A 25,143-nucleotide genomic window follows, 5' to 3' on the forward strand; every position below is an offset into this window, starting at 1 on the left:
ATTAACGCCTACACAAAATAGCCGAGCAATATAACGCAACCTGGGATCTTTTTGGAGACAAAAACACTGAAAGATTTTTAATTTTTTATTCAACCGAAACATATAAAACACATTACAAACCGACAAATAAATAACTGTGATAAATAAAAGAAAATAGATCTAAGAAGACGTCCTTAGGTAACACTTTATTGTTTTTGTCAAAAGTGACAACGAAAACGTAAATAAGCAAGTTGGTTTTGATACGATTTTCAAAATTATAGTTGGCTGGGTTGATGCAAGACGAATCAAGAGTCTACAAAACGTTGTCTTGGCTGTTTTTAAAATTGACGTGATAGAAGATAAATGTATTGTTACCATGTTTACTCACAACATTCACAAAGTTCGATGGGAACATAACGTATTGAATTGATAGCACATTTAAAATCGACCGGTTATTCATAGCAAAAGTGGATTAGTTTCCAGCGTGGTTTTATTTTGCAAAATTGTTTATCTTCTACAATGTGGAGGATACGGAGGTGGTCCCATCGGCGGGTACATATACTGGTATGGGTACGGACGGTAAGGATAGTATCTTCCTTGTATACAATCATCACAGGATTGGCAATGCTGTCCCCTCCATTTGTTAAATCTTTGCCGGCAATAACATCTCTCCTCCCCTTCTTCTTCTGTTTCCATATCTAAACGTCTAGCTGGACCTCTTTCTTTTTCTAACTGTCGACGTTCTCTGATGTTAGGCGGTGGTAGATTACTTCTCTGATTTGGAGTAGAGTAAAAAGCTGGCTGGTTACTTATTTCTGAAGATGGAGCGTTTGATGCTAATAATCTTCCTCTTTGTGAAGATGTTGGTTGGCTAGCTTCAGTTATTCTATCCGTTGGAGTATTACGTGAAGCGTGGGGACTTGGTACTGGTATCCGTGCTTGTTGGTGAGAGCTTATGTTCTGGATTTCATTAAGATCTCTAGCCGGTGATGTTCTAATACCCGGCGGGTTTTGAGCAGATCTGTTCCGGACGTCCATAAACTCGTTCGGTCGCTGTTGACTCACTATAGACACAAATGGATCTGCTCCATCAAGTTGCCGATATTGCCTAGGAGGTTCATGCACTTGAATGGACACCTCAAATGGTCCCTGAGGCGTCATACCGCGACTACTACCAACGCTATCGTCTAGTAATTCTTGCCGCATACTAGGATCATTTGATGCTTTTGATCTTCTTGAAAAACGAGACTCTTCGGGAATGAACGCTTGCGGTGGTATGAACTGATTTGGAGGCAAGGATTGGTAACGAGAAGGCGGCTGGATGTCACTAGGTCGACGGCTAGGCATTGATATAAAGCCTTGTGGCACCCTTTGTGCTCCGCCGCGTGTCATTGGCATATACTCTTGGGCTGCTGATATATTTGGATCTATTTGAGATCTTTGTGTAAATGCCGGGTCATTTGAAAAACGTCTTGGAGACATTTGGGATGGAACACTATCACGCATTGAAACGTAACGTGGTGCTTCTGGCGGTACCCAACCTACACTCTGTGGTTGTTCGAACGCTCTTGGAGCTTCCTGCAATGAGCTGCCATGTAAGGATACGAACTCGCTGTCATTTGGAATTTTAGGCATTGCTGCTGCGCTGTCGTGGAACCCTGGTGATCGCGGGACCGAGCGAGGCGTCATCGGGATTCCCATCCCATCGGGATATTGATGTCGTTCTTCCGAACCTCGCCGAGAGTAACCGAATGATCCTCCTAGCGCACTTTCATTGAATTGTCTCGGGGGAGGGAATGAATGCTTAAAATCTGGTGGTAAAGAGCCTGGGCCATAGCCAGCTTGCGGCTCGATCATAGACGAACACGGCACGCCATCTTTGAACATGGCTCTGTATTGAGCATCATCATCCCATTCCCCTGGCTGCTCAATTCTAGTAGAGCATAGTGGAGGATTCTGAGCAAAGCTTTTATATTGAGTTTCATCATCACCTTGAACCAATTTACCCTCAGGCGAGTAAATGCCTGATCCTGGAGGTCCGAAACTATACTCACTTCTGTTTAATAATTTCGATGAATATCCTTGTTGATATCCTGTTCCGTCCTCGAATGCTACTGATTTTCTTCTCCCTCCAGATCCATCCCTTTGTTTTAGTCTATTGGTAAGCTCATCAACCATCCTGTTGATGTTCAAATCTTGATCTTTTTCAAGTGGTACCATGTCTAGAAAACAAGAAATCTCATGCCTTACTTTGGTATCTTCGCCATATTCAGAAATGTCCGCTCTTTTTCCCATGTCATGTATTTTTTTCGTTAATCCATCCCTTAACCTTACACGCTGACGCTGTTCATTTACATCGTCACTCTTAATGATAGGCAACTCATTCATCCATTGCTCAATTTCAAGTCCTAAAAGAATTTCCTCAGAATCTTTCTTTATTTCGTCTTCTGTTGGTAAGGGTACTGTTTCCAGTTGTTCTAAAATATCGCTTTCTTTATAGACATCCATAAGTTCATCCATTTCTTTTCCATGAGCTTCCTTGAGTTCATCCATGTATGCTTGGATCTTTGGAAGTAATTTATTTTTGTACGCTTTTTCTACGATTTTATTGGGCTCTTTATAATCAATTTTCGTTAAAAAGTCGTCAAGAGTACAGTACTTAAGCATCTCTTCAAATATTTTCTCTGCTGGCTCGCGATCTAATCTGACGGTTTTCCTTAAAAACATTCCTTTCTTATCTTTCATGATTTTAGCTTTATTGGCCAACACTTCCTTGTAATTATCAGGCGTTTCTATCTCTTTAATCACCTCATTCATATCTGATATCTTATCGAGAAGTTGTGATTTAAGGCTATACTTTTTCTCTTGTAACTCATGTGTTTGCGGTAAGCAATCTAATAATCCATCTATCTCTTTCCCTAATACATCTTCATAATAAAATTTGTTTTGAAACACTGCCGGCTGCGCTTTTAATTTCGTTATCATTTTCCAGACACCATTTAAAATGCCTAATCTAGATTTTCCTGCTATTTCTTTCTCATCACAAGTATTGTCAGGTATTGGTATTTGTTCACACCAACTCTTGAGGTATTCTTTAAATTCTTCGTGTATTTGATCAAGTTGAGGTCGTCCGACCGGGGGCAGAGTGAAGACCGGTTGTGGTCGCCACTCAGCGATAAGCTGGGCAGCTGCACTCGACGGCTTATCCGAATGGGTAGGTACTGGAGTCACTAGCCCCGCAGGATCTGGTCGAGGATTCAAATTTACATAATTTTCATTTTGCTCTTCATCCGCGTTATCTAAAGAGATAAACATCTTAGAGGAATTGCTTTTTTCTTGTTTTTTATTAAACTTCTTCTTACTCTTTAAACTATTTCGTTTCGGTGTTATATCCTCTCTTTGATATCTTCTATTATTAGTGTTATTGACGTTATGTACTACATAGTTTTCTAGTATAGAATCCTTTTGATGTTTCTTTTGTGTCGTTAACTTTGACATATTTACACCATCTTGACTAATGTTATTTGAAGTACCAGGTTCATGATTATGGTCTTTACAGCGCATACCGCTATAGAATCCATGCAAATCATCCTGAGATTTGCTTGATACGAAACTATCTTGGCTAGAATGTTCTTCTCTATTGATACTGTTAGATTGGCTCACACTATTATGAACATTATTAATTTCATTAGTTTTAAGACTTTTAGGAATGTGGGACATTGTTCTTTTGGGTAGTAGTTCGTGTTTTAATGTTTCTTGTGAGTTGTCTTTACTGTCTTTTGATAAATCAGAATCGTGTTTTACTATTAAGTAACGCATGTTAGGTTGATTGCATTGATTAACTGGACGTGACTCTAAATCTTTGTGTTTTTGTCTTCTTGAATCATTTTTCTGTTTATTAATGAGGGGTACACCATCTATTACAAGAAATGAAGGTGCTATACTAACTTGTGACACGTTATGCTTATGTATGCTTGAATCCGATCTAGAGTTGTACACAGTATTTTTACTTGTGTCGGTAGAAGTACCAGGTCCATACTTAGTATTTCTACAAGATAAATGACTGATAGATTTTTGCAAAACGTCTTGAGATCTGCTCAACGTTGGGACTGGTATATTCTTTATCATTTCCATCAATTCTACAGCATGATGTACAATTTCCATATTCTTTTCACCATCGTATCTTTTCATCCATTTAAATATTAGATACTTCAAATGTTCAAGTTCATCTATGTCTGAGGTCCTATTTTTGTTAAATTCTAAATATTTTTGTCTCTCAATTATATCACTAGCTAAGTCAAGAACTATAACTTGTCTACATTCTGTATCGTCTTCTTTTAATAATGATAAGTCTGAAAGCCATTGATCTATCTGTTGAGCAAGTTGACTTTTATATCGATTTAAGTTATACTCGATGTCTCTGTCTATGATCGACCTAATGCTGTGTTGGGAAATTTTAGTACCTGATAGTTTTGGAACATAATTACTTGACCAATTCTGAACCATAAAAACAGTTAGTGGCTGTGTACTGAAATTCGCTGCATGTCTTTTAGTAATCTTTTTTCTAAGTTTCTCTGTTCGTTGAGGGGAGGAGGATTGAATAGCTTCTCCTGTCAAGAACTTAGCTGTATTATGAAGTGTACTAGCTATTTCTTCTAATGCAAATTGATTATTCACCGAATCTTTTAAAGTATCCACTAAATCTTCTATTGTTTGCTTAATCAAATCCGGATTTGGATCTTTCTGCGTTTGTAAATCTTCTATCAGTTCTTTGACTACAGGATTCTTAGTAGCTTTATCAGTAATTTGATTGTTATGTAAATTTACATTGGGTTTTTCACTAATATGAAATGTCCTTGTTTTAGTTTCCGTTTGTCCTAGTAACATACTGTCTAATTTAGACATCAAAACGTCTGAAAATTTTTCAAGGAATGCTGCTTTATCACAAGCATTGACGTCAACTAGTACATCGTCAAGAATCCCCAAAATTTCCGTTTTCATAGTATGTTCACTACATCGTTTAGATTTTACTAATGCTAAATATTTTAGTTTATCGGCAAAAGTATTCATATTTTGTTCTTTGTCTACTGTTTTAGATGTAATATTCTGTTTCATAATGGAAACATTATTCAACCATTCATTTAAAGTATCCTTAAATTCTTTCTCCTCTTCGTTGATTTGTATTGCACCTTGCTTTTGAGTATTGTCACTACGTTTATTTGTAAGCTTAACACACGGCTCTATTGCAACGCTTTTTTTGCATTTCAAACAATTACCTATTTTCACTTTAATCTTCTTATCTCCAGTTACAGGTACTCCTTTTAATCTAATCTTTAAATTTTTCAACACTGTATCTTTTATTTTTTGAATCGTAGGATCATTGTTGTCATCAAGCCAAGCTATGACTTCACTTTTAAAGTCCCTATTCAGTCTAAAATCACTGAGACTTTTACTTTTCTTGGTAGTTAGTTTAGGATTACAATTTGGAAGATGTCTGTTGCTGGTGACGGTTTCCACTGACCTTCCTGGGAAGTTAAAGGTCTGGACGGACCTGGTGATGAGGAGGCGCGGCAGGTCAGATAATGTGGTGAGTTTCGACGAAACTGGGGATAGTGGGACAGCTATCTGTAATAAAAACAAATAGATAAACATTACAGGACATTTTTACAGATTGACTGAGTCCCATGGTAAGTTCAAGAAGGCTTATGTTGTGGTGTACAATTATACATAGAAAACATCCATAACTCAGGAACAAATATCTGTGCTCGTCACATAAAATAAAAGCCCTTACCGGGATTCGAAGCCAGGACCGCGGCTTAGCACTGATGTATTGCCTGAATAAATGATTTCTATTCTATTCTATATTACTTAGTATAGATTTTAATTATTTCATTAGGATATACTTACTGAACGTTTACTTATCGAACTTGGAATAGTTTCGACCCCCAGCGAAGTCTTAGGAGGGGAGGCGGAGAAGTAGTTAGCGAAGTCTGTGCCGGTACATCTCGACGAGGGTGTGGGGGAGAGAGGGATGGCTATCTGCTAGAATAATGGAAAACACGTGACGTTCAATCCCTGAAGGTTCCTTAAACTATATAACGATGTGTTCTAAAATTCTAACAAAGACTTGTACACATTTCAGATGAAGCATATGGACTTTATGAGCATGGAACGCCGTATAATGAAATGAATGACGATTCGTGATGTTTGGTTGCTTAAGGTACTTTTTGGAATACTGAGCTTTACATTTTTAAGTTAAATCATTCCCATCACGGAAACCACAGGGTGTTCCGGACCTTTGGGAGGCATGTGCGGAGCCGAAGCAAACACGAAGCTTTTAACACTTTAATGAAATGTAAGGGGTACACCGAGTGGATGCTGCCCTTACCCGTGTCATGGAATGTACGCAGAGGCAACACCTGCCAGGGTGTAAAGACTATTTGAGAGTTAATGGAATCTAAAATGTACTGGGCAATTGTAGTAATAGTAGAAGTAATACACTTTATTGTACAAAGATAAGAACACACACAGTAAAGAAAAAAGAACACACACATCATTTGTACAAAGGCGAACTTATCCCATTAAGGGACAATTGAATGAAAATAATGGAGTAAATACTGGACTATGGGATAAATATAAAAATTATTAAGGATAAGTTAATTGATTATTAAGTGTCGGATCTAGTAACAAACATACTGTGCTTACTGTACGTCTGCCTATCAGCAAGGGTTTGGTTTCCACTCCTAACGAAGTGGTTGCGACAGGCAAGATGTCTCCTGATGTAAGTCTTGACGAAGGGGTAGGAGAGAGGGGGACAGCTATCTGCAAAGAGAGAGAGGATGAAGAATGCTATAGGTGAAAAACTTAAGGAAGTCACCTGTTGTATGTGTGTGACGTGTTCGAATAGGCATTTGTTTTACTAATTTTAAATATGTGTTCTCTATTCGAACACGTCACTCGTCACACATAAATCATAAATCATTTATTTGCGTGAATATACACACAACAGGTGACTTTCTTAAGTTTTTCACCTATAGCAGCAATGATGTTGTAGTGTTTTACTATCTTCCATAAGCTTTTGAGTTGGTAGATCATAGCATTTACACATAAAGACACGCTTAAGGTATATTATAATAATAGAGCCATATATCCCCTATGTTGCGCACATGCTTCTACTTCGATGTATTAAAAATTAATTGAGAAATATCGTATAAAATAACAGTGGAGATGGGAGTACCACAAGGGTCTGTTTTAGGCCCATTACTAATCTTAATATACGCCATTGATAATGCCATTGTAAAGCGCGCGGTTGTTTTATGCGATAAACGCTACGTTACACGCAGTGCGATAGACGCAGATCATTTCAAGTCAGGTAATATAATTATAGACCATTGTTTTACGCGGTTAACGCAGCGGCAAGCGCAGCGTGAGACGCAATGCGTCAAACGCACATATAAAAATATTTTATCTTCATAGTTTATATAAGGAGCATCCTTGTTTATTGCGCGAAACGTGTCCGTTCAACGCAAGCGGTTAGCGCTTGAGCATATTCGTGTTGTTTTGTGCGTCTACCCACATTTAATGGAGGAAGAATAAATCACAAAGCATTGCATCTCAACTCGGTTAATTGTGACATTAATTAATTATTAATTTCATCACTATGGCAAACTTAAAGAAACGTAAAATGATGCCATTTCCAAGGGAGGGTTATGAACTCCTGATTGATTTAATTAGAGATCGACCGGTTTTCTATGATCTTTCACACGAACATTACAAAAATATCCAACATCGCAACCGAAAGTGGATGGAAATTGGCGAAATAATCGAGAAGTCTGGTGAGTTTTTTAACTTAACACGTTAACCTGTTTGAAAGACACTTTAAGACTAAATTCCAAATATGTATACCTTCTCAAGTAATCGCTGCGGTAATCGCAAACAATTTTAAAATATCGCTGCGAACGGAGCGTCAAACGCATAAAAAAATATTGCACTATGTAGCTCCCACGTAAAAAAAATGACAATGCGCTCGCAGCAGCGTTTAGCGCATGCGTTTGCCGTAAAAAAAGGGTGCCTTGTTTTGGAACGCAGACGCGGTAGACGCATCCGTTGATCGCATTCGTCTGACGCTGCGATCTCCGCATAAAACAACCGCGCGCTTTAAATAAATAACTCTTGTCACGATCTTCAGATTCGAGGGAATGATTATAAAGAGATATTAAGGTGCATAAATGCCAAAAACAAAATAAATAAAATATTTCTTACTGTACGTTGGCTGGAAGAGGGTAATGGTTTGGCTTCCACCCCCAGTGAGGTGGTGAGGACGGCGGCTGGAAGAAGGCGAATGGGTTAATATAAGTATTTATATACATACTAGCTTTTGCCCGCGGCTTCGCTCGCGTTAGAAAGAGACAAATAGTAGTCTATGTCACTCTCCATCCCTTCAACTATCTGTACTTAAAAAAATCACGTCAATTCGTCGCTCCGTTTTGCCGTGAAATACGGACAAACAAACAGACACACACACTTTCCCATTTATAATATTAGTATGGATAGAAAGGGTCAGTCAGATTTTGCGAATTTCTCGGAAACAGGGTGTTTAAAAGAGCCCTTGTGGCCTACTTGCTGAATAAACGTTTGTATTTTGTAATTTAGTGCCAACTATTGCAATCAATCAATCAATCAAAATATTCTTTATTCAAATATGCTTATAATAAGCAATTTTAAATGGTTGACAATGTACAATTTTCATCTTATTCTAAATATCAGAGCAATTTATTGGTGCAATAAACAATATTGCTTCGGAAAAGGATTCACTTGCTGTGAGCATCATTTTTGAATTTGTTCGGCAAAGTTTTTAAATAATGTTTTGATATTGATCAACAACTTACTCTTACATAACATGACTACGTATCATGTAAGTACCTAATATTTACCTTGAACCGTGGAGTTCACTGGGTAACTCTGAAACAAAAATGCAATACATTAGACTTAATACTTTTAAAATTAGACTAAAAAGACACCTTTTTCAAATTCAAATTAACCTACCTCTTGGCATTAGAGTAATACCTTCCTATCTCTGATAATAGCCCAGCCAAAGGATATAGCATAATTAAATAAATAAAATAAATAAATAAATATTGGGGACACCTTACACAGATCAACTTAGCCCCAAACTAAGCAAAGCTTGTACAGTCACGGACTTTAATTGTTGATCCACTTCTGGCTCATTTTATACTGGAACTTCATAGCTTAACTATGCCTAACTCTGAAATGTCAAGTATAAAATGAGCTAGAACTGGATCAACAATTAAAGTCCGTGACCGTACTATGGGTGCTAAGCGACGATATACATACTTAAATAGATAAATACATACATACATAGAAAACACCCATGACTCAGGAACAAATATCTGTGCTCATCACACAAATAAATGCCCTTACCGGGATTCGAACCCAGGACCGCGGCTTAGCAGGCAGGGTCACTATCGACTGAGCCAGACCGGCCGTCTTAATATTAATATTGTACGCATACAACAGTTGCCTTTTGTTTATAAACGTTGAATATGTATATGTATACTTGTATACACATATAGGCTACTTGCTTCTTAGTGAAATCGGCTTCTTTTTAAGAACTGTCAAGGCGAATTTGAACAACTTGCTAATATGGAGTTTGTATGATGTCGAATTGGGTGACGTCACGGTCAACTCAGTTATTTCTACGTGACTTATTAAATAGAAATTGGATTTAAAAATAACTTCTGTCCATGTTTTTCTTATAATTCTATTCTTATATATCTGATGCTTTATTTCGTGCATGGTATAAAATATTTTTTTTTTTACTACAGTTCCCTATTATAGCGCTTTTATACGCGCAATCATACGCAATAGGTTCACACGCGCGCCCACACAAACACACACTCACACACACACACACACACACACACACACACACACACACACACACACACACACACACACACACACACACACACACACACACACACACACACACACACACACACACACACACACACACACACACACACACACACACACACACACACACACACACACACACACACACACACACACACACACACACACACACACACACACACACACACACACACACACACACACACACACAAACTAGTTTAGGTTAATTAGTTTAGGTTTAGTGAACTACTTAGGGTCCGACTGAAAACCAGCGTTGCAGTAAAAATTACTGCAACATTATGCTGAGTCGCGCCCCTTTTTAATATCCATGTTTGACCTAATGAGAGTGGAAACCGGCCGTGCGTCTAAAAGTCCGATGGTAGAATGGGGACGGTGGAATGATCGCGTGTAGTTCTTAATCATACTCTCCGAAGTGTACCTAACCTGTAAAATACGGACTGACTGGAGAGTTTCCGACAACATGCAAAGATTGAGATGGATATCTTACAGATGGCTCGGGCATGTAGAGAGGATGGATGAGACGAGATTAACGCAGAAAGTATGTATATTATGAAATAGGTCAGTTTTTTTGCAAAAATTTCATTTTTGGCACAAGCTTTTATCGACGACTGTACCTTTATTTCAACAGTCATCACCATCACCTACTGCTCTCCGAGACATTTATAAAAACCCCTTACAACTTGATGGGTATACGACGTTTCATAACAGAGTTCCTTTGATCACCTTTCTGCTCCATGATCAGATCAGCTCCATGATACCAAAATATTGCATTGTCATGTGATTTACATATGTGTGCAAAATTTCAGGTCAATCGGAAACCGGGAAGTGGGTCTAATTTAGTTTCTACGTTTTGACCCAAGGCAAGTTGAATAAAAGCTTGTAAAAAAGGAATGGAAGGATCAGTTGGAACTGGAAGACTAGTCGAACTTTTTTTTTTATACTACGTCGGTGGCAAACAAGCATACGGCCCGTAAAGCGGCCACCGTAACCTATGGCAGCAATTCCCGAAAATTTTGTACATTTGGATCACATCTCCGATTTTGATAAAAATTGGTAGGCTGATAGAGTCCATGATGCTGAGCAAGATCCACTAGGTTTCCCAAAATGTCCTAGGTTGTTTGTATGAAACTTTCCTTTTTTGTTACCGAAAATGTATAGAAATCTGGTAACAAAAAAGAAAGGTTTCATACAAACAACCTAGGACATTTTGGGAAACCTAGTGGACCTTGCTTAGCATCATGGACTCTATCAGCCTACCAATTTTGATCAAAATCGGAGACGTGATCGAAATGTACAAACTTTTCGGGAATTGCTCATGGACGCCTGCAACTCCAACAGTGTCACATGCGCGTTGCCACCCCATTAGAAACATGTACACTCCCTTTTGCTGTGATAAGTACACAGCAAAAATGAGTGTACAAGTTCTAAGGAGGGTTCGGGTTGCCGACGACTCAAAGGACAATAGACGGAACAAGTTAGTTCCGTAAGTCCTCCCGTCATCAGCACACCGCACCCTCGTTGAGCTCTGGCAGCCTTACTCACCGGCAGGAACACAACACTACCAAATGCAAAAAGGCCAGGACAGAAGTACTCGAAACCAACGAGCATGAAATGAAATGAAATGAAATGAAATATTTATTTTCCAAGTAGGCATATTACAATGCGCTTATGAACGTCAAATAAAACTACGCCGGCTCTAACCCTACGCCTCAGCCTCGAGAAGATTTCAGTCCCCCCTCAGTTGGAGGAGGGTATCCACTATGGGACCGGCAAGAAACTCGGCGGGCCACTTCTTTTCAAAACATTACATCTTATATTTAACATGCATTAAAAAAAAAACAAGATACAATTTAATAAGCAAAAGTATTCATAAAAAAAAAATATTAACACAAGAAATTATACAAAGTACAAAGCTATTATGATTATTAATAAGAGATGTTAGAGATGTATAGAGTCTCTAAGTGTCAAAGTACATCTAAAAAAATTATACATGAAGAAAAAAACCGAATAACTAAAATAACTTTAGAGTTGTAAAAGACTCTTGTTGTCTTAAGCAAAGGAAAAAAAAAATATATGTATACTTAATCTACTTTTTTCCTTGGAGATGTATATGGTCTCCAAGAGTCAGAAAGAAAAATAAACAAACAAGGACCGAACAGAGTGCCTCAACGTAATCTCATTCAAAATTAATGTTACATAGAATAGCATAACCCCTATTAGCTGAAACAGAACCGGTGTATCAGGAACGTTCTGAGAATGCGTATTTGAGCAGCGAAATTGGTTTGTCAGGATTGTAGCAAATGGAAATCCTTAATCTCTGCCTACTAGTGGCGGCTGGTGAAAATTTCTGCTAGGCAACACCATTTAGTCTCTTTTCTCTGGCAACACTGAGCAAAAAGAAACCTACCTTAACATTAGGTACTATACTAGTAATCCATTTTAGGCAAGCCTGTGGGAATCGGCTTGTATGGACCAGCCCCTGCTGCTGCCCACACCTCTGGGAAACAGGCGTGATGGTATGTATGTATGTAGGTGAAAAGAGAGTTAATTTAGCTTACAAACTCATGAGCCGGCTGCGTGTCTTCATGTTCCGTCTCCGAGGTCTCCAAGATCGGTGTGTCGCAGTCCCGGTCAATACCGTCCAGGTATGTGGCAATTGTGTGCATATGCGACTGCGAAACCAATCAGAGATTAACCCTTTAGGCCGATATATCGTCACGTGCTGCTTTGAAAAAATCTGGTAGACGGCCTTGAACGTAGAAATTTCGATTTGGGACTGACTAATGTTAATTGAAACGATTTTTTCGTGTTTTTTTCGATTTTTGACAAAGTTGCGTTCGGTGCTCGAGGTCACAAACTTGGATTATTCATTAGGCCAACATCATTAAACAAGTCTGCAAAAAATTAAAACTACCGGATTTGACGCATACTTACTGCCCCATACTTTCAGGCGACAAAGTTACTGTACTATATGCTAATTACTCAACCCCTTGGTACCAAAGCTGGACTCGTCCGGGGCTACGCGCTAAGTAGACTTACGTAAGAGGAAATAGTTTTGAGACTCTTACGGAGTCTCCGGGACATCTCCCGGATCTGCCGGATGTCACCGTGCTTCGCGTACGCTTGCTTGCTGCTCTCTCTGAAATACAAACTTCAGTTATCATAGCTGTGGGTCTAGTGAAAAAGGGTATAACTCAAATTGACTCGGTGAAAAAGGGCACAAGTCCCACCTCGGACTTGTGACCTTTTTCACCGAGTCAATTTGAGTTATCAGCAGTTCTCGAAAAGTTTGTACAAGAATTAAGGAAAAGGTTAAATTTGTTTTTTTTTCCTGTTTTGTTACCAAGATTTTTTTGATGAATTGAGATTTTAGTAAGTTTTATTTCGTCATTAAGGTTCTCTAGTATCTATATTTTCTTAATTGTAACAATTAACCTGTATATGTCTTACGAAAGTCGACTTATATTACTAAATGTCTGTAACAAAATAGGATCAATTAAAATTTGCTGACGTGGTATCTACAAAGTTGCCGGGAACTGCTCATATAACCTTTTTCACTAGACTCATGCACAGATAGGTACCAATACCATTATGAGCCTTCTAGCCTAGAAGGTCCTAAAGATAAATTTAAAATTGGTAAACGTGGTAAAGCCCAGGCCTATCGTGTGGTCTATTTGTATAGCCAACCTAGGCTCCAGGGGAGGCCATGACCCCCATGGACCAGGATCCGCGCATGGTTCCCAGCGACTCAAAAGTAGGGACTACTGATGTGCCGACGGAAAGTTTCCTAAATTCTGAAACATTCACATAGCAAAACTTGGGAATTTTTCCATACTTTGTTGGGACAATTGTATGGATTTAAATTTTCCATTTCATAAATTTAAATTCCGGAATTTACAGAATAAAACGTTTTGTGGCATCTCGTTTTCATGGGTGACAACAAATAATGTGTTAAAGAATTTAAGGTATTTTTGAAGATTACCTCAAATGGCTTAAGTCATCCCTCCTGTCTCGTGTCGGGTCTTCTTCAGGAGCCCTAGGTCTGTATTTGCAGGGCTCCTCATAGGCCTTAGGGCGGATGGTTTCGCGCTGCGGAGAATGGCGGGGGGAACGGGCTAAAATTGGATTATGACATTGATAATAATATGTGCCTTAGTGCGTTTTCACATTATCCGATCCGATATGGGATGTAGGAAGGATAAAGGCAAAAATCAAAGATGGCGGCTCAACTTCACTATTGTCTTGCAGAAACTTTTTATTTAGTATATATATATGATTTAGTATACATATAATATTTCTTGGCAGAAACACCTTACGCAGAATATGCTTTGGCATAAATAATTTCGCAGATTTTTATAATACCAAATCGTACTTTGGCATAATGTTGAAGAGCATAATAGTCTTCTAGTCGAATAGTACTTTCGCAGATAATACTTGTGCAAAATAAAATATAGGCGGCATAAAGTCGCAATTTGCTTTTTGATAGTGAGTTGGATCTTTTGATGCAAGTTAACTAACACTCCTCCTCGCTTCGCTCGTCGTTGTACCTAACCTCTAGGGCTGTATTTCCTTTTCGATAGCGTGTCATAATTCTGCTCTTGTATGCTATACGATTATTGTGGTACATAAAATTATGCTAAATCAAAGTCGACCAAAGTAATGTTCTGTAAAACAATATTCTGCCAAAGGTGTGTAATAATGCCAACTAAGTTTTCTGCAAAATTACCATTCGATCGAAAGTGTTTCTACGAAACATGTAATGCGAAGTGTGTTTCTGACCAAAATTATTCTGCCAGATGAGGGTAACCCATCGGTCCTATATCCGATATCGGATCGGATAATATAAAAACGCACTTAGGCTGCTCATATAGTCGAAATCTGATCAGGGGCCCATTTTTCGAAGCTACAGGTTACAATTTACAAGTGGTTGTCAATGTCTAATATGACAAGTTGGAAAGAGACTTCCGCTCGTAACTTGTAACTTTCAGTTTAGAGAAACGGGCCCCAGGTATAACTTTGCTTTTAAGAGCACGCACGAATAATAACTTAAACAGTTAAAACGATTAAATAAACTATTTTATAAACACGGTCAATCTTGTCACAAAAAGAAGACGGCAAATTTGAAAAATGTACGAAGGTCTCAGCGGCTTATTGTCTTGTTCAGCGCATGCCTTCCTTCGGCAGAATTATCGACGAGCCATACTTAACACAAAAATTATTGAAAAAAATTTAACCAAGGGCGAAGTTTATCGTTCAATGGAAAAATTTAATTTCGCGGCTTTTTAAGTGACACAATTTGCTTGACCGTCTATTATGCTCACAGGTCCTCGGCATAGCGTAGGTGATAAGCCGGTCAAAAACTTCGGCCGATTCGTTCAGGAGACGTGGATACTTTCGGAGCGACCCTTTAGAGAAACTACAAGAAACTCACAAGTCCTTGGCATAGCGTAGGTGATGAGCCGCTCGAACACTTCAGAAGAGTGTTCAGGAGGCATGGACGGATACTTTCGGAGCGACCCTTTAGAGAAACTACAAGAAACTCACAAGTCCTTGGCATAGCGTAGGTGATGAGCCGCTCGAACACTTCGGAGGAGTGTTCAGGAGGCATGGACGGATACTTTCGGAGCGACCCTTTAGAGGAACTACAAGAAACTCACAAGTCCTCGGCATAGCGTAGGTGATGAGCCGCTCGAACACTTCAGAGGAGTGTTCAGGAGGCATGGACGGATACTTTCGGAGCGACCTCTCGAAGCTGTCCGAACAGCGAGACATACGTGGAGAATACACGTCACCTAAAACATATATATCGATGAGTAATATTGCACAATATTTGCATCTACCTATTCGTACTAATATTATAAACTAGCCTTTTCCCGCGGCCTCGCCCGCGTAATATAAGTAATATTAAAAAATCCTTTCATAGTGCTCCTCTACATCTTATAATATAAGGAACCTACGTATCTGGAATCTCTAGAATCAGCGGTTTCGGTTGTGCGTTGATATGTCAGTCAGTCAGTCAGTTTCTTCTTTTACGAGTATATATTTAGATAGGAAAGTGTATTGTATGTGTCTGTTTGTATGTCCCTCTTTCACGGAAAAACGGAGCGACGTTTTGACGTGATTTTTTAAGTGGAGATAGTCGAAGAGATGGAGAGTGATATCGGCTACTTTTTGTCTCTTTCTAACCTCCCACTTCACTAAAATGGGGGGGGGGTGTAAGTTACTATGGAGCATTCCGCAAATTTTCGAATTTACGTTAGCGAAGCCGCGGGCAAAAGCTAAGTAGTTCGTAAATCTCTTTTAAAAACTGTACCTACAAGGCATACATTTTGACAAGAAACGAAAGATTCGGAATAAGTATCCATACTACCTCTAATATTAAAAATGGGAAAGTGTGTGTGTGTGTCTGTTGGTTAGTCCGTCTTTCACGGCAAAACGAAGCGACGAATTGACGTGGTTTTTTAGGTGGAGATAGTTGAAGGGATGGAGAGTTGTATCTTTCTAACGCGAGCAAAGCAGCTGGCAAGAGCTAGTGTCATATATTTTTCACTTTCCATCCAAAATTATGACAAAACCGATTTCAAATGCGAAATACCCAATTCTAGTGATTGTTTATTCACGTGTTCAACGCTTATCGTTTTTTATTTAAATTATGATGCAATATAAAAGTTATAGGCTCTCGAGATTAAATCTGAATTATCAGAAACCAGGAGGCCTAAAAACATTGTGACATCTAGCTAGGAAAAAACTGAAATTCGTTCTTTTTCGATAATGAAACAAAATCACGCATGAATTTTTCGAAGAAGTACTTCTCTTCATGACTGAGGGTCGTGACCACCATAAGTGCGACCACATTATCCGATCCGATATCGGATGTAAGACCGATATCCCATAAAGTCGCTGTATGTACGTTGCAGTGCCCTCCACTCAACCAAAAGAAGTGCTATGACTGACTGCAAGATGAATAAACTAGCTATAGTGTCATTTATTCTAAGACTCACTGTAGCTGCAGATCATCAGGCCCTACGAGTCTATAAAGGGGAAACCGCCTCAGAAAACGAATTTTCCTTCATCGTGCTGTTGTACTTAAAGATTATCCCACACTTCACTTTCAGAATCTGCACTGGAAGCCTCATTGCCGAAACCTGGGTGCTCACAGCTGGACACTGTTTGAATTCCCCACACAAAATGGCCGTAAGATATGGAGACTTTACTTCAGCACCAAATGAGACAACTTTAAACGTCAATATAATACGAACTTTCACTCCACCGACGAATAACTTTATAGGAATCTCTGCGAGAGGATTTGACGTGGGGCCAATGGATGACATAGGACTAGTTTTAGTTGAAAAAATACCAAAAAAACACGCGAAACTTTTAGCGTTAGACTATAAGACTTTATTCGGTCTACCGGTAGAATACGCTGGCTTTGGAAGAACGAGTGGGCATATATTTGAAAGCGATTCGTTGTATAAGACAATCCAGCTAGCTAGAATACCACTACAAGTGGGGAGAGGCATTGTAATACCTTGTAGTAACATTGATGTATATGTTGGTCCAGTGGTATGTGTTGCAGCGATGTGCTCAAACAAAATGCAAATGGCTCTCCAGGGGGATTCTGGGGGACCTTTGTTGCTCAATGGGACTATAATAGGCGTAGTCAAAGGAGGGGATAGTCAGCATGTCACTATGAGTGGGGCGTTCACTCCTGTGAGCATTTATCTGCAATGGATAAAAGACACTATGAATTCAAATGGGAAACCAGTTCGAAGGACGCGGAACCGAATGCCGACACGTACCACTAGATTCATTGCACCGATCATTCCAAATATCCTTGGATAACCGACCACCAGGAAAACGTTGCGAGGGAATTTGATAAAGCCTATGGTTAAAAGGTGACAACCGGACACAAAATGGTGCCTAAAAATGAACCAAAGAACGAAGATGATGACATTAGGCAGGAGACCAAACCACCGCAAAGTAACAATGAGTTCTATTATGTACGAGCATTAAAATGTTTTTCGGAAATCCTTTAGGGCGGCCGATCGATTTAGATTTCGTTTTTTTAGGGTTTCTGTTTGAAAACTGAATTAGTCGTGAGTGTTCTTAGCCGCATTTGATTAAATTGTTCCACTATGTCGAAGTTTTTTCAAAATTAAAATGTTGTATGGTGGTTAATACTAACTTCTGTTAGGCCAGTTCATCCCTCCCCCACGGTAGCTGGTACTCTTCAGAGGCATGCTACAGGTCTCTCCACTTCCCCTGCCACCGACTTGGAAATTATCACCACCTAAGATAGAAAAAAGGGTTTTAGGGATAGGAAAGGTTCAAAGAATTAGTAGACGTCTGATCGAAGCACAGTTCTCTGTGGATCGAAGTGGCTTGATAGACGAAAAGAGATTGCATGTAGCGGGGATGAGAATGTTAAGATGGATGTGTGGGGTCACAAGAATGGATAAGATTAGGAATGAGTATATAAGAGGAAGTCTGAAAGTTGCACCGATAGTAGAAAAAGTAAGAGCGAATCGACTAGCATGGTATGGGCATGTGATGCGAAGGGATGAAAATCATGTGACGAGAAAGGTATTACGAATGAATGTTGAAGGAAGTAATGGGAGAGGAAAACCGAGGAAAAGGACGGACTGTGTGAAAGATGATATGAAACGGAAACAAGTGAATGATGAGATGACGGGTGATAGAGAGGTATGGAAGAGAAGGACATGTTGCGCCGACCCCAAATGACTGGGATAAGGGCAGGAGAATGATGAATGATGATGATCGAAGTGGCTTGGAAGGACTAGGAAAGCAGACAGAGATTCACGACGTCACAACCGCTTGCACATTGTAAGCGTATCGTAGCTAGCTCACTTTATCGCTCTTCGGTAGTGGTGTGATAGAGCCAGACTCCACGTAGCGTAGCGTCAACGGTTGTTTTTGATGAGGCTGACAGCCTGCCATAGCTGAATGGCATTTTTACGACGCGAAATGAAAACGAAACGCCGCGAAAGTTAGTCTGTTGCGCCAATATGCACCAGCGATAGAGATAGACATCTACGAACGTTTCGTTTCGTGAGCGTTTGTGCTATTTGGCTACGGGGCTTGCAGAGGTGTGAAGTGTGCGGTGCAGCGACACTTGGGCTGCATAGAGCAGGTGGCTACTGCTCGAGCAGCCCCACTGGCAAGGTCGCCATGAAGTGTGCGGCGTTGGAGGCGTTACGGGAGAGTAGTGAAAGACGTGACTGTCCAGTATAGAATCCTTTATTTAAGTACACGGTTTCCCTTATATACTATGTAAGTTCTTTGTTCATGTGCAGTCACGTGTAAGATTGACCTTGACATAGTTTAATAGAAAATAGAATTATAATTAAAGGTATATATAATATCAAGTTACAGGTATATCGGATTACAGATGCAGGTGCATTACAAGGTTATTGGAAATGTACAATGTAGGCCAAGGTTAGCTGATGCAACCTACATACCTATCCTTCGTGGGTGGTCTAAGTACGTATGTGTGTGTGTACCTACACCTCAGGTGAGTGCGGGGGTGAGTTACTTAATACCAATATCCACGAATGCGAGTCAAGTCCTTGGTTCGCGTGTTTTTCTATAACCATAGTCACTTTGGTGGTTCGCGTGCTTTTCAATCGCCGTTGTCACTTCGGCCAGACGGTTTGGAACTGAATGCGAGGCAGGTAACTCACCGTAAGCGACGTCAGGGCGTTGCGGCGGAAACTCGGACGTCATCGGTGGGGGCGAAGTTGGGGTCATCTTGCAATGCTGTACCTGAAAATATGTCATAGGGCCGGTTGCATCAAACCGCCGTAAAGCGTCTGCTGCGTGACGATGATGTGTCTGACAAATGTGGTTGGTGCAACTGGCCCTTAATCATCATCCAATAATGTTTTTAGCATTTCCATACACACCTTTGCGATTACAGTATCCAATTTTAATCAGTTTTTAACCGACTTGACTTTATATGAAAGGTTAGTAAGAGTATAAAAGGGGAAGCCTGAAAGTAGCACCAATAGTAGAAAAAGTAAGAGCGATCGTTTAGCGTGGTATGGGCACGTTATGCGGAGGGATGAGTTAAATGTAATAAACCCTTATTCTCAAAAGTTTGGAGGTTTTATTTTCCGCATGGACAATAGTGGCGACCATAGAGGAATAAGTAACGGAAGAGTTGTAACTCCATACATCAGTAAATGCGGGTTATTTGTATAGGCATAGTTAAGTGACATCTAGCGACAATCACACGTCAATCACGCGTCAAATAACGTGGATTATCAGTACCACTACTCGATACTAGGTGGCAACAGTGTCTCGCCTGCCAAAAATTTAATATTAAGGTAACGGCGGCTATCAACGCGGGTATCGAAATCGACGTCCATTACCGCCGCATTTGCAAATACGCATTTTATAGGCAAACCGACCAATTTCTTAAAAAAAGTTACTCACACAAAGGAAGCCTGTTTAGTTGACTAACGCACATATAGGCGATAGAGAGTGTGAATGAAAGAAGACGCTCGCTATTTGACAGTTTTTGACACGGGGCCGCGAGAAGAGGTTGTGTCATACTGACGTGTGACGCTAAACATAAGTGAACTCCAATCTCATTTAGTAGTTTACGTAATCATTATGGCAAACAGGTGAAAGTTATGCATTTCAAATTATTGTTTATAGTTTTCTACATGACTTCAGAGTACTTTTTACGTATTGTTTAGCCTGGAAATGTGTTTAAAGTGGAAATTAAAAGACAGCGGTGAAAGGCGCCATTTCGTGAGTAGATTCTATTACTGTGGTATACCACGGTAATAGTTAAAGTAGTGATATTAGTTCTTTTTGCTTTATTTTAAGTATATGTGATCAGTTATATAACGTCTTACAGTTGTTTCAATCTTGATCTATTCACGCTATCAAAGAACTATTTACGCGGTATGAAAATTATTCAACAAAACCTTAATTTTTAGCAAAAACTTCATGACTGATTTCGTAGTTTCTATGAAAACCGTTAATTTGTCAGTTTTTTTAAACATTGACATAAAGTCTGATGCTTACTTACCAGTTATGTAAACTTGGTTTTAATATAAGGTTGCAATATTTTATTTTGATTTGTAATGAAAATACATCTGTATGACTTTGTTTTTATGGGTCGGAATTAGATTTTATAATACTCCAATTTATGCCTATTACCGATGGTACGATCAGATAACCCTCGGTAATAGAATATATAAGAATCTATTACCGATCCATGCAATATTTGTTTGGGTCGGTAATGGGTTCCTATAGAAGTATCTATTACCGAGCGACATATTAGTCTTGTATCAAAATATGACATTTAGTGTACCGTAAGTACAGATTTCTTAGGTGAAACTGAGTCTTCTGTGGGTATTCATAAAGGAGGATAGTATAGGTATATGTATTTGTCATAATTTGTATATTCAACCGTCGGTATTAAGCTCCGAATTTTGAGATGGGTTTCTATTTACCGATGGCAGAAAAACACTGTCAATCATACCCTCGGTAATGAAATCTCAATTCGCGTTAATAGAACTGCAACCTGTTCATTACCACGGTAATAGAAAATTTAGGTATGTTGGCTTCAATAATCATTTTATGACATATAATAAACTAAAATGATCCTAAAACTCTTCAAAACTAATAGTTCAATAAATACTCTTCCATAAAAAAAATATTTGTGGTCGTTAATGAGCTTTGATACCCTTAATTTTTTGGTATCTTTTGAAATCTGCCTAAGTACCACGTTAATAGGCGCCATTACCTTAGAACAGTTTACAACTTATATTACAAGCAGAAGGAATTGAAAACAGAATACTGATTAATACTATTGTAATATAGCTGGTGAGCATTAAACTCTTTGTTCGTCGCGACATCTATTGACAAGTAGCAGTACTGATAATTTACGCTAGTTGTCGCTAGATGTCACTTAACTATGCCTATACAAATAACCCGCATTTACTGATGTATGGAGTTACAACTCTTCCCTTACTTATTCCTCTATGATGGCGACCGTGACAGGACATTTGACAAGAAAGGAATTACGGATGAATATGGATGGAATAAACGGGAGAGGGAAACCAAGAAAAGATGGATGGACTGTGTGAGAGATGGTATGAAACGAAAGGAAGTGGATGATGAGCTGACGGGCGATAGAGAGGTATGGAAGAGAAAGACATGCTAGCTGCGCTGACCCCAAATAAATGAGACAGGGGCAAACGAGTAGTAATTTTAGAGACTAGTATTTTTATACAATTTAGATTGACATAATTTTATTAATACAATGCAAGTAGTTTTAAAACAATATTGTGTATTAAATTGCTCTGATACCCATACTAATATTATAAATGGGAAAGTGTGTGTGTCTGCTTGTTTGTCCGCCTTTCACGGCAAAACGGAGCGACGAATTGACGTGATTTTTAAAGTGAAGATAGTTGAAGGGATGGAGACTGACATAGGCTACTTTTTGTCTCTTTCTAACGCGTGCGAAGCCGCGAGCAAAAGCTAATTTAAAATTGTACATTGTTGACCATTTAAAAGTGCTTATTGTAAGCCTATTTGAATAAAGAATGTTTTGATTGATTGATTGAATAAGTAATTACCCTGTAGACGGTGGCATATTGTCCATCGACAGCTTGAGTAGTGCTGTCGCATTGGTTAGTGCGGCCGGAGTAGTTCCTCACACGGCTTGGTTCAGGCGGCTATGGAAATAAATAAGAAATTATTGAATTAAACGTAAGTAGTACTGAAGTAGTTTTCAGTTGATTAACGTCGTTTCGAGACCTTATACATCTCTAATCATTGTAGTAGCGTAATACTTTAGTTAGAACTTAGAATTAGTATTATCAATTGTAATTTCAGTTCAACTTGTATATTGACGTGTAAAAGTGCCCCTATTTGCTGAATAAATGTTTTTTTTTATTTTATTGTTTATTGAATAAGCATCTTACATGAACATAAAAATAAATACAACGTCCCCCAAAACTGTTTACACAGTTTGACTGTGGGATCCACGCACAGACCAACCCCTATAGACATCTATTACAAGACGACTCGCGGTGGCCAGCCTTCCTAGTATTTGCACTGATATAAGCGCGGGCGCTCGCCGGGCCCGATCAGTATCGACCAAGTAACAGACCCGAAAGCAGCGCGTGTTTTTCGCACAAAAAAATTGGAAAAGGGTATTTTGATTGCTTAAAGATGTCCACCTGTAGTGTGAAATGGTGTGGAAAGGTAACAAGAAGCTCAAATTTAAAAACAGACGACATTACATTCCACAAATAAGTCATATTTATAATTTATTCAGAGCCGGCATAGGTCAACTTACATTGGCCACTTACGCGTCAGTAGAGGGACAGTCATACTTCTGTCCCTTTTCATCTGGCGCGACTGCCCGCCGTCCTTGAAACGGCCAATCACAGCGCGCTTAACACATTCCCCGCCCGCTCCTCGCACCCCAAACACTGGTGACTCGTATCACGAACCAAATATACAAGACTGCCACTCTATAGGAGGTTCTCTGTGGATCCACGAGATACAATAGATAATTAGTTATAATACCTTGTAATTTGTAATACCTTAGTATAGTTGACGATGTTGACATTGCGCCCAGCAGCCTGAGTGGTGGCATCGTAGCTAGGCCCTGTCCCAACGTCGGCCGTTCTACCTTGGTACTTCTCTTCTTGATACTTCTTCGGAACTACCTCCACCTATAATGTAGATTCTCACTGTTTGGACCATTTTTTTTTCAAAGTGCTCGGAGCCCACACACACACTGTTTTTGTATTTGGATTTTTTTATGTGGTTTCCAGTCAGAATCGCGATCTCTTTCAATCCTAAAGCTAGGAACATATTACGCGGACGGGGATCTAGACAATGAATATACACTTAACCGTGCAAACTATCGGTCGTCGGTCGTGGACATGGCCTTGAGCGCACGGACGTCCGATCGTAATCTGGCTCGCTGGATGTTTTGGTCAGCCGAAGCCACGTCCCGAAGACCGTGTACACTGATCGGTCGAGGTCGCGGTCGCGCGACCGCGGACGTCCGCGTAGTATGTTCCTAGCTTAATAGGAGTCCCGATGTTCTTTTCTCATTCCGTTACCATTTTTTCATACATTTTGTACGACGGTAACGGAGTGGAAAGTTTGAAAAATGTAACATGGAAGTCTTGAGACAATTTTGTTTCTCCTATCAGGGTGCGTAGCCGAATGGCACAAACGCTCAAAAAACGCTCACGAAACGAAACGCTCGTAGATATATATCTCTATCGCTCTTGCGTATTGGCGCGACAGAGCCAGACTACATTTCTGTGGCGTTTCGGTGGTGTTTCGCGTCGTAGACTGAGTTCAGAGTTCTAGGTAGGTAATCGTCCTAAGTTCGAGTAGGATAGAGAGGGGCACAATTTTAGGTGGGCCCCTGGAATTCCTTGGATTTAAGGAGGTCTCTGGCTGGTAAAAATAGGGATCACAAACCCTCAGATCAGCATCGAGGAAGCTCTGCAGCACAGCCTGCATCAAGCGGTCAGTTTCCATATTACACCTCTGGTATTACGCTGTTCTGCAAGTCAAATGGGTTATTTTATAGGATAGTTTTGTTTTATACTATTAATGTGAAAAACGGATACACTTCTACATAACATAAAACATAACATAAAAGACATTTATTCATGACAATCACATAACATGTACGGACATGTACAGACATCAAACATAAAACAGCAAAGAACAAAATGACATAAAAGTGTTCATAACGAAATGGACCCAACTCAGCATGATGCTAGCCATGTAGCCAGCGCTGATCTTCCGTAGGGCCCATTTGGTGATGCCACGACAGCTAACACATATTCTACCCATTGGAATATTTTATGCAATTACCCCTTCGACTGCTTTTAAGGTTGTATCACGAGCTCTTTCAATTCTAATACTTGGAGAAAAAAAGTCTCCCAAGGTTTTTTCCCATTCCGTTACCGTTATTCCATACATTTTGTATGGCCGAAAAAATGTGTGGAAATCTTGGTACATTTTGTTTCTCCTATCAGGTCGAAAGAGCTCGCGATTCTGAGTATTAATCGCGTAGAAAATACCGATGTTACAAAAAAAGTGTCATCCCTCCCATCTACTGCCTGGGGGCTACTTACACAAAAAGCTCTTGAAATTTGGTAGCTAAGTAATATTTACCATTAATTTGAG

The 25,143-nt window shown here is 39.5% G+C and overlaps 2 protein-coding genes across 2 annotated transcripts; both read right to left on the minus strand.

Annotated features, from left to right (window-relative positions):
* Window positions 1-149: 149 nt before the first annotated feature.
* LOC125238955 lies at window positions 150-18,182 on the minus strand. Its single transcript, XM_048146455.1, has 11 exons — window positions 18,122-18,182; window positions 15,594-15,728; window positions 13,919-14,051; window positions 12,976-13,075; window positions 12,495-12,608; window positions 8,913-8,940; window positions 8,242-8,306; window positions 6,685-6,801; window positions 5,887-6,021; window positions 5,501-5,604; window positions 150-4,222 (listed from the first exon to the last, which is right to left on the minus strand). Exons 1-11 carry the CDS (start codon window positions 18,174-18,176, stop codon window positions 487-489), a joined length of 4,722 nt encoding a protein of 1,573 aa, XP_048002412.1. The 5' UTR covers window positions 18,177-18,182; the 3' UTR covers window positions 150-486.
* Window positions 18,183-19,323: 1,141 nt separating this feature from the next.
* Window positions 19,324-24,492, minus strand: LOC125238557. The gene is made up of 4 exons (XM_048145895.1): window positions 24,427-24,492; window positions 23,529-23,660; window positions 22,554-22,652; window positions 19,324-19,719 (listed from the first exon to the last, which is right to left on the minus strand). The coding sequence occupies exons 1-4, from the start codon at window positions 24,484-24,486 to the stop codon at window positions 19,516-19,518; spliced, it is 495 nt and encodes a 164-aa protein (XP_048001852.1). The 5' UTR covers window positions 24,487-24,492; the 3' UTR covers window positions 19,324-19,515.
* Window positions 24,493-25,143: the final 651 nt, after the last annotated feature.

Source organism: Leguminivora glycinivorella, chromosome 24 (genome assembly GCF_023078275.1).
Source record: "Leguminivora glycinivorella isolate SPB_JAAS2020 chromosome 24, LegGlyc_1.1, whole genome shotgun sequence".
Lineage (NCBI taxonomy): Eukaryota > Metazoa > Arthropoda > Insecta > Lepidoptera > Tortricidae > Leguminivora > Leguminivora glycinivorella.

What these genes read in the sequence shown, in the direction of transcription:
- LOC125238955 (XM_048146455.1), bottom strand. Translation starts at nt 18,176, where the DNA reads ATGCCTCTGAAGAGTACCAGCTACCGTGGGGGAGGGATGAACTGGCCT. An exon ending in CTACGCTATGCCGAGGACTT is followed by an intron (nt 14,052 to 15,593) that starts GTGAGTTTCTTG and finishes ATCCAATTTTAG; the next exon opens with CCCGTTCCCCCCGCCATTCT. An exon ending in TGCTGATAGGCAGACGTACA is followed by an intron (nt 6,022 to 6,684) that starts GTAAGCACAGTA and finishes CCATTATTCTAG; the next exon opens with CAGATAGCCATCCCTCTCTC.
- LOC125238557 (XM_048145895.1), bottom strand. Translation starts at nt 24,486, where the DNA reads ATGGAAACTGACCGCTTGATGCAGGCTGTGCTGCAGAGCTTCCTCGAT. An exon ending in TCCTCGATGCTGATCTGAGG is followed by an intron (nt 23,661 to 24,426) that starts GTTTGTGATCCC and finishes TCTACATTATAG; the next exon opens with GTGGAGGTAGTTCCGAAGAA. An exon ending in ACATCGTCAACTATACTAAG is followed by an intron (nt 22,653 to 23,528) that starts GTATTACAAATT and finishes TTATTTCCATAG; the next exon opens with CCGCCTGAACCAAGCCGTGT.